The 10,149-nt window shown below is 35.1% G+C and overlaps 1 protein-coding gene across 3 annotated transcripts; it reads right to left on the bottom strand.

Moving 5' to 3' along the window:
- Positions 1-293: 293 nt before the first annotated feature.
- Positions 294-9,330, bottom strand: LOC111305730 (protein decapping 5-like). Of its 3 annotated transcripts, none has more exons than XM_022903490.2 (9): positions 9,033-9,330; positions 8,018-8,236; positions 6,897-6,997; positions 5,681-5,752; positions 3,597-4,613; positions 2,567-2,635; positions 1,380-1,550; positions 1,163-1,273; positions 294-713 (listed from the first exon to the last, which is right to left on the bottom strand). In XM_022903490.2, the coding sequence occupies exons 2-9, from the start codon at positions 8,169-8,171 to the stop codon at positions 567-569; spliced, it is 1,842 nt and encodes a 613-aa protein (XP_022759225.2). In that variant the 5' UTR covers positions 8,172-8,236; positions 9,033-9,330; the 3' UTR covers positions 294-566. The 3 variants fall into 3 exon arrangements, with proteins under 3 accessions (XP_022759225.2, XP_022759226.2, XP_022759228.2); XM_022903491.2 differs by having other exon boundaries at positions 8,018-8,232; XM_022903493.2 differs by lacking the exon at positions 2,567-2,635.
- Positions 9,331-10,149: the final 819 nt, after the last annotated feature.

The raw sequence follows: 10,149 nt of genomic DNA, 5'->3' as shown, positions 1-10,149 counted from the left end.
GTGTATTGAGAGATTAAAATGCCAATTTAATAAGATAAATAAAGCCCTTTTACTTTAAGAATATTTTTGTCATGGAAAATGTTTATTGAACAAATTATGGAATACTTTTGTCATAAAAATGTGTATCGAGCAAATTATGGACACAAATAAAAGCCCCCCTTCTGGGGCTTTCCAAGTGCCTACGCTTCTCTAGATGCTTAACGTGTCATTGACCTGTTTACCCCTCTCTCAGTACTCATTTGACAAACCCAATATTCTTTTTTTTCTTACCTTTTTTAGGTTCATATCATATATTTTCAAGGAAATGTTTATGTATCCAAATTAAATTAAAGATATTTTAAATATCTTACATCCATAGAAAACCTTGTGCGGCAGGGAAATATGGAAATACTTTTGTCTTCTGGGGTTTGCTTATTTCTATAGCTCAATAGTCAAATCCTAAAGCAGCAACCATTGTAGGAATACAATCAAAGGCCATCATAAACATCTTCAATTTGAAGGGAACATCACATACATTTCTGCTAGCAGTTTGATCTTCTAACTGTGCTCAATTTGGCTGCCGCTAACTAGGTGGTACGATTTGCCATGCCATATCCCCTACCCCTCCCACCACCATAATAGCCTCTTCCATAATATGAACCACGTGCTCGACCACCATGAAAACGTCCACCACCTCTACCACCACCACGATGCCTTGGGAAATCGCCAAAGGTCTACATAGATATTGTAAAGAGAAACTTTTATCAAGAATTTAAGATCATTCATGCTGATAAAAAAAAAAAAATGCACACTATCAAATAATACGCCAGAGAATTAGGCAAACTCCATCACAAGCCTAGAAGCCATAACCAATGTCAGTTTTAACCATTGTTACTTTGCTCAAATTAGGTTCCAATTCCTTCTATTCCCGGTTGAACTTGTCATACATCAAGAAGCCCACCCAACCCGCCACCCCCGTTCTCTCTTCCCAACCAAACTATGGTAATAATAATAATAATAATAATAATAATATACTAGCAGTTGTAAGTATATTTCTACTCTACATGACTACAGCATACAGACAAATAGAGTTAAAGGCTCACAGAAACACAAACACATACACATACAAATATATACATTTAAATACTCCAATGAAGGGAATAATGCAAATGGAATATTGTACCTCTGTATCTCTTTTCATTTGCTCTGAAAATCTAGCTCTCCCATCACGAGAGCCACCATCAAGAGAATCACAGGACAAGGAATCAAAAAAATCATCCTTGACATATACAGGCTGCAAAAGAAGAAAAATAATTATAAACAAAAAGAATCTAAAACCAAATCATATAAACGTGTTTGGCACCAACATGCACATGGGTTGGGTAGACAGAGAGGACTACCTTAGCCTCCACTTTTGAGGATCCAATACCATCTTCATTTTGTAAATCATCAGCATCTTCTGGAGCTCGGCTACTTTTGCCAAGATGACCCCAAACTTCATCCTTGTTAAATTTCTCATTCATCGCCATGAAATCAAATTCTTCTGTAAATCTTGTTGCTGATCGTGAAATCTGCAGTACCAAATTTTAACATTAAAATCAACCTAAGCCATTGGACGCAATAGGTTGTAGGCCTTGTAAGTTCATCAAGGTTGGCAAAGCAATGAGCAACAGAATCAATTATACACTTTTGGATAAATAAAAAGACTTCTAATTGATAGAAGAGTACATTCCTCGTTCCCCCCCCCCTTAATTTTCTCATTTTAACAGTAGTTTGAATAATTAATTTAATCTATCAATTTTGGAAGCAACAAGCCATAATATTCAAATGTGTCTTTTCCTAGTAGGATTCAGTTGGTAATATCATTTCCTTTATGGAGAAAGGAAGTTAAAAATGTTAAAGACTTTTAACTTACTTTTTTTAATGTAAGATTTGATGAATCATAAAACTTTAAAATGCTTAGGAATTCCATTATCATGGTCAGTCAATTCCATGATTATACTGCAATAAGAATACATCGTAAAGTTTGCAAGAAAAAAAAATTTGTTTGAAATGTTTGTTTTACCTCAACCTTTGGAGTGAAATAATCAAACTAAACTGACCCAAATGACACCATGCAATCTGGAGAACACAAATGCTTGTCTGCAAGCTCACACACACTAGAAGGGAACACAGATGAAAGTTTCAGTTCAGTATATGCTCTTTTGCATCACTTCCACATGTTCAAGACCATCCAAGTATATTATCCCAGATTTTGTTGGTAAATCTAATATAGAAATTTCATTTGTCACATCATGGTTTCATCGCAATAAATCTATTATAATTTTCAAAATGACCTGAATAAATATGACTGTTGAGTAGGCCAAGACAAATTTTGAATTATGAAGAGAAAAAGGTAGGGCAACCAAGTTAAAAAGGTATAACAATGGTTGTCAAGTAAACAATATTGCACAACCTTTCCCAAACTTCCATTCCATTATTATTCATCAGAGACACCAACACGGCTAATTCACTCCCAGAATATTAGCATTGCCACCATATGCATCATAAATAAAAATCAGGCAATGCAAAGAAACAGAAAACATACCCCATTTCCTCTTCCTCTTCCACGTCCTCCTCTATAACTATGATGAGTGTGTATTGGAGCTCCATGTAGCTAGGAGGGTTGTGAAGAACCAACAGCAAATGCACCAAAAAGGGGGGAAAATTGCATGTCAGCAAATATGTAACCATTTCAAGCCATGTAATTAAAAGTATGCATCCTAACTATTGGGAAAGATAAAGCAATTAATAGACAATGGTCAAACCAGCCACAGGATAACGACTAAAGAAACCTAGTAATATAATCCCTGATCTGTCAAAAAGGAAACAAGAGATAAACTGAATGGACAAGTCAAAACATGTCAACATTACTCAAGGGAAAACATTTCTAAATTCAATGAGTTAAAAAATGGATTAGGCACTTGGTCACCATGTTTTTGAGAGGTAAGTAGTTTGAAATTCCTCTTGAGAAGTTAGCAACATTAGTTCACTGACACCAAATCACCATTGTGTTGGATTTCAGAGTCAAGATGCGGAGTTCCTTCAAATAAAAAAGGGTCTAAAAAGAACTGAACTCCCCAAATTATACCATTTACGAAACTTCAAATTGGAAATTCTTATGCCCTATTATGGTGAATTGCCATCTAAAGTCTAAACACTAAATTTTCTAGTGGTAAAATTTATTTTCAGATGCCTGCAGTTAGCCGAGAAATCCAACAAATTCATGTTTTTCTCTCTTTTTATTTTTTTTCTTTAGGGGTAATGAAATTTGGAATTTAAGAACAAAAGGCATTGAATACACCTCACTATTTCAGAAATGAACCAAGTGAGAGTCAAAAACAGGGAGCAATTCAATGGAGCCTACAAACCAAGGAGAGAGAGAGAGAGAGAGAGAGAGAGAGAGAGAGGGCAGGGGTAGGGAAGAGGAATGGGGAACACGAAGGAAAAGAAGACACCGATCCATCTCCATCCCTTCTCTCTCAAAGAAAACTAAATGTCACAGGAGTTATCAAAGCTCCTCCCGTTTCACAGCCCTTTCACTTTGCATAAAGCAAACAAGATACTTGAAGCAATACCTTCTGATCAGCAGGTGAAGGTGAAGGCAATATCGGTTCCTGTCCTGTTTTCAGTGGTTGTGGTGGTGCATGTGCTAACAATGGTGGCGATGCTTGTGCTGACACTGGCAGTGGTACTCGTGCTGACACAGGTGGTGGTGCTTTTGCTGAAATTGGTGCTGTTGCAGGTGCTGATGTTGACTCTTTAGATGAATCATGCACAACCTCCACATCTTTCTGAGCTATATGTGAAGATATAGATGAAGATGCTGTGACTACTCCAGATTGTAAAAGCTGGCCTGGGGTTATTAAAGAAGGAAGCATTCCATCATTCAAAATTGCAGTTGTTGTCCCCATGTTGGAGGAAGCAGAATCAGACATGCCTTTGACTGGCATTGTGGGATCAGAGACTGTCTTAGGTTTGTCAGAAAGAGACAACATGACAGCACTTTTATCTAAAGCAGAACTCAATGGAGATACCAATGGCAAGCTAGTACTTGGAGCTGCAGTAGGAAGAGTTGAAGCAGAAGCACTATCTGGATTCAGACTAGCTGATGAGTCTGAAAGTACTGTGGAAGACTGCATTGGAAGCACAGAAGATTGCAAATTCAGGGAGCCAGTACCAAAGGGTGGCAGCAAAGGGGGAATATTTTCAGACAACTGAGAAGCTGGCATGTTAGAAGCTGCAGTAGGTAATGACACATTCATGGCTGGATATTGCATAGAGTGCATCATAGTAGGTGGCATTGACAAGCCAGGTGGGGGTCGAAGCAGAGGTTGCTGCTGCGGAGGAAGACCATATGTGGACCCATAGTAACCTTGCCAGTACATTGGCATGGAAAGCCCACCATTTGCGGTTGTTGCAGTTGATGAACCCCATGGCCCTAAACTTGCACCAGGTCGATATAATGGAAGACTGCCTACATATGTTGGCCCAGCAAGTCCAACAGATGAAGTTTGGGAACCTGGATCTTGCATAGATCCAGTACCAGAAGAAGGCAAGCCAGTGGATGCAATTGCTGACTGGGGATAATGAGACTGCAAAAGAAAGGAATTAGAACAACTGTCAGCAAAGTCATTAATACAGATGTGTGTATATATATATATATATATATATATATATTGAAGTTTGAAAAAAAAAAAAAATTGATTCCAATAACCCCTCAAAATACCAATTTGTAATGCTATTTGAAACATAAAACTGCAGTCAAAAATAAACTCAGAGCTAGTGATGGAGGACAGAGATATCCTAATTAAGAGATTAAGTTCCTAATTAAGAGACCAAGTTATTTAGGACTTTATATTACATGTTATGAGTTTGATTGTAACTTTTATAATTATCTAGGCTATTTTTTATTATTCAAGCTATTTAATATTAATATTTTACTTATTTTATTAATGTTAGGGCTTTAGATGATTGGTGTTTTATGTTTTATTAGGGTTTAGGTTCAGTTATAAATAATACCTAAGTTGCAATAGCTTTAGGAGACTTTGATTATTGAAGTATTGAGAATTTTCAGGAAATTGAGCATTGAGATACTTGCCCTACATCAGCTAGCCTCAAATTAATTTGATTATGCATATCTACACATCTTAGCAATAGATAAGACAACTTTAAGCACAGTGATGAACAAGAAGGGGATGAAGCGAGGAAATAGTAATTAGAGGGAAATTAAGAATAAGAGGGAAGAAACAGAGGAAATTGGAGAAATAAGAGATCGAGGGAGAGAAAACCAGAGCGAACCGATGGAAAGGGCAAAATCCCATAACAATTTTCTGACTTCTCAATAAGTCATTGTTCAAAACTACTAGAAACAGAAATAACATTGATATTTATAAGCTAAACCCTAAACCCAATTCAAATGCGTAGAATATCCTAAACACCAAAATTATGATATAACTCAGAAAACTTAAAAAGGCATTTTAATTATTTCTTCACTAGAGAGTACAATACTTGCAATGATACCCCAGATCCAGAAATATTGTAAATATCATTCCATATAAACTTGATCATAATACTGAATCCAACATAATTTACTGGTTTCAAAAGCTATATATTAATAGTACAAAATAGCAATATATAAAAATCATTTTCTTTCCTCTACCTGTATAATAGCTGGATCATTGTGTACAGGGGCTGGGGTCACAACTGGAGGAGAAGATTTAACCTGCAAGTCCTGTAAACAAATGCAGAAAAAGAAAACAGAACGCATTGAAGACACTAAGAGGGATAATAGGCTTAAATAAGAGAACAAGAAATTTTCCTTCTTCACTAAAACTAGATGGAATCAAATTGCAATCTAGCAAATGAGCCATCTTATTTTGGCCAATAGCAAATGAAGTATCTAAACTACAATCCCTGAGTACAGATAACTCTTTTTTTCAACTTTTGCGCAGATAAATCTAAAATGTTGGATTCAGTAGTGTGAAATCTACACTCTCTCCTAGCAACATAATCACAGCTTTCAATAGCACCATGAGGTTAAGCAGCAAAGATTAATCTTACATATGAGGTCATTTAAAATGTCATATGAGTCAAGCACTAATAAAATGGTACACAAAAACTTTAGCCTGCTAGCCAGACTGAGCGCCAGGTAAATATCATTTGCAATCCTATGACATGCTTTGGCACTAACATACAACAATAAGTCCTACTGCACCTTGGCAAAATGAAAGCTAAAAGTTAATAAAACAAATGCTAAAAGTTAATACATCAGTGGCTGCTGAGATATGGTGCTTGCCACAACTAAGCACCATAGCATGAAAAAGTCAATTCTACCAAGAAATCTCCCCTTTAAAAGGGATCAAAACTGTCAGTGTTATTGAAGTCTGGCTATGTAATACCATATTGAATAATTATAGAAAAAAGATATGAGATAAATTTGAATCCCATAAAGATTGTTCAAGGAAAATAGTTTTGTTGAATGAATTTAAAACACCAAGAAAATATTGAAACTTGGAAAGTGTTTTAATATGAGCCAAAAGAAACTTCTAACACACTTTACAAGCAATAATAAAAGGGTGATCAAGCAACAAAACAAGTTTTGCATTTTCTAGCCTCTTTTGCCCCACGTCTGGATAGCAGATAAACAACTTATGGCACCATAACTGAAGAAAAATAAGATACTTGCAACCAGAGAAATTGCCCTTCCTACTCTACAACAATTCAGCATTTCCTCAAAAACTGCATTCTAAGACCAAAATTCAAATTCAGTGTCCAGTGCTTTATCCGCGATCAATTGCCAAGAGTGAAACTTCATAATTGAAGAGGTAGATAATAGCACTATCAATGTTCATTATTTCCCATAATATTTGGTATACCTTGATGTCACTACCACGGAAGAGTATGTACTCATAAATTTTATCACTTGCTGGAACTTGTGGACCATCTTTTTTCCGGCCTTCTGTTCCAAATGACCTTACTGCAATATTGAAGGAATAGAAGTTATTTAGAAGGACATGGTTACATCTTAACACCCAAAAGAACAAGAATAATCAGTTAACATAGACTAGGCCTTTCATAACCACAAGCAAAGCAATAACATTAGAAGGAGCAAGATTCTCACATTTGCCGCCCTAACAGCCATACCCCTCTCTAGTCTGAATGGAGCAACATTATATAGATGGTTACAGCAAGTTCTTTCTTCTAAATCTATTATCCAATTTTACAACAGATACAATGTCCATTTTATTTATTTTATTTCGAATAAGCCAAAATTTTCAATTTTTTTATTCTTACTGTTATAGCAATCCATGTCAATACTAATACTTAACCTTCCATTTATCATTCACTTTTTTTATTAAAATTTCCAACAAACTTCATGGTATGACAAACTAGCATTAACTATTTTACAAACATTTTAGCATAGACCACTAACAATCAAAATCCCCAATTATTGCCGAAATCAAGCAGTGCCAAATTAATTGCTGCTGCTTAGTTATCTTTAAGAGCTGTAAAACGTAACACTCTTATGCATTTTAAAGTTGTTATGTTAAACATACTAGCAATAGTGTTATGTATTAATTTTAGTTGGCAGCCAAGAGGTCCTGTAAATTAAGATAAACATCAGATGTTTGAAAGTAAATCAGAAAACAAATTCTTTTGTATTTGTCCTATATTTTAAGCCTTATAACACTCTTTTTGTTTTGCTTCTCTATGTTACCCACTTGATTGGCTTTCTCTTCTACAGTCCTGGATCTTCTGTCCAGTTGCTTAAACAGTCAACATTCATCTCACTTACAAACTTTATTAAACCCAATGACACAACAAAGAACTTAAAAGAAGAAAAAGTGAAACTTTTGAAAGCATCCCAAATCAACCTCGCAGTAACAATTCAAAATAAACTATTTCACCCTAACAAACAAAACCCACAAAGTAAAAATCCACTACAGAGCTCAAATATCAAAACAAAACCCAGAAAAGAAAAGGAGTCTTTTTTTACCATTTCTCAAACCAATGCTGGATTCTTCAGTGTTGATGTTAAAGAGAACACCTTCATATCTGATTTCAGACTTGGAAGTCAAGCTTATCAAGCTACCTATGTATGAATCAGGAGACCCAGCAGTTGAAGATCTGGAGCTCTCGGTTGAGGCCATGCCCTTATAGTTTTTGCAACAATGCTGGCTTCTTTCTTTCTTTTTTTTTCCCTATTTGTTTCTGTCTAAAGAGACAGTAAAATCAAAGTCATAATAATGAAAGAGAGAATGGAGTCTTAAGTATGCAGGCAACAACCCATTAGGTTTTGTGTTTTGTTCAGTGTTTTTAGTGTTAATGCCCAAAACTCTCACCCCTGCTTCAGCTTTCCAGCTTTCCAGTTTTGGACTCCTCAAATTTCAAAACTGCCGTATAAATTGCTTGCTTTTACAGTTTTACTTCACTTAGGGCAGAGCAATCGGTAGGTTAGATTAATTCAGTTGTAAAACTCAAAAGTGACTAAACCGACTTCATCTGTTGGGAAAACTAAACCGACCAACTATAGAATGCAAACCGACTTCATCAATTGCGAAAACCAAACCGACCAACTATAGAATGCAAACCGAAATTAACTGAAACGGCAGTTATGGTTGGTTTTTTCTGTTCTGTGTTCTTTGTTCAACAATGCTAATCATACAAAACTTAGTGTTAATCAACAGTTTTTTTTTTTTTTTTGGCCACACGTTAATCAACAGTTATAACAACTCTAATCACGCAGTAATTGCGTAAAAACTATCACCTTGCCTCTGAAATTAGTACTAAGTGACTGTAGAAAAATCTAAATTCTTAAAATCAAGGACAACAAGAGCATCAACTAATTCTTACAATCAACGCCAATAAGAGCTTGAAAATCTAAATCAAAGTCTAAAAAACAACATGTTGCTTACTTGAAAGAAAGATCTGACTCTTGGAGACTCTGGATCTCTTTTGAGTGTAAGTGATAAAAGAAGATAAACTGAAAAATAACAATCAAAATCGTTTACCTTAGCGTGAGATTCTTAAAAGTTGGAGGATACAAGCAGCGAACCGAGATGAGAGAGTATCTATTCGGAGAAGAGAAACCGATTTGGAGGAGATAATCAGAGGAGATCAAAAATAATTTCAGAGTTGGAGGAAAGAAGCCAAGATGAGAAAGAATACTGATTTGAAGTAAAATTGGGGTGAAATGAAGGTTGCTTCGAGGTAAGACGTGAGAGGCGACAGGACTGGAGAGACGGGTGTGCTGTGAGGAGAGGGGAGATCGAGCAACGAGCGGCAGAGAGGCTGAGAGGGGGTTGTGTTAGGAAATTAGGGATTTTAAGGTTTCAGTAAAAAAACGAATAAAAAGATAGAAGAGCTGAAGGCTAAGGGTGAGGAAATTAATAATGTTTTATTTATTTTAAATACTTAATGTTTGAATTTCCACTTTTTTATCAATTCGGATCTAAAAAATTAAAAAAAAAAAATAAAACCTACAGTTAAAACCATTGAAATCGAGAGTCTATCGATGTAATCTCCTTAACCAAAAAAATAGAACTTATTTAATTAAAATTGAGCGATTTATTGTTAGTTTTATCGATTTAAATCCATTAATGTTCTATTTTAATTTCACTTGGTGTTTAATTTTTTTCACAAACAAAAATGTAAATAAGATATTATTGGTTGATTTTTTAGGACGGTGGCAATTAAAGGTTCTCATTCTTGATATTTCTAGCAAGAGTGAAAATAAGGGAGGAAAAAAATAGATTTGATAAATTTACTAAGATCAAATCAAGTCTATAAACGTAAGATAAATTAAATTGAAACGTGAAACAAAAATGCTTGAAAATTAAGAAAGTGTAATAGCATTACGTTTATAGTTTATAGAACCCGTTTTACATTTTTCAAAACTCATATTTATTTTCATATGAGTGAGAGATAAAACAAAAACTTTCAAAACTCATATTTGTATTTATATGAATAAAAGATAAAATAAAAATTTTAAGAAGTTCCTAACCCTATGTACTGCCTACTAACTTCTTTACGTTCACGTGTTCAAAAATGAATGAAAACTTATCCACACGTTACTCTCAATTTTTTGTAACTATTAATTAAATTAGCAACACAGCAGCACGCTGTCGC

Source organism: Durio zibethinus, chromosome 21 (genome assembly GCF_047325235.1).
Source record: "Durio zibethinus cultivar Kanyao isolate XHJ-2024 chromosome 21, ASM4732523v1, whole genome shotgun sequence".
Lineage (NCBI taxonomy): Eukaryota > Viridiplantae > Streptophyta > Magnoliopsida > Malvales > Malvaceae > Durio > Durio zibethinus.
This window is presented reverse-complemented; position numbering and strand designations above follow the sequence as displayed.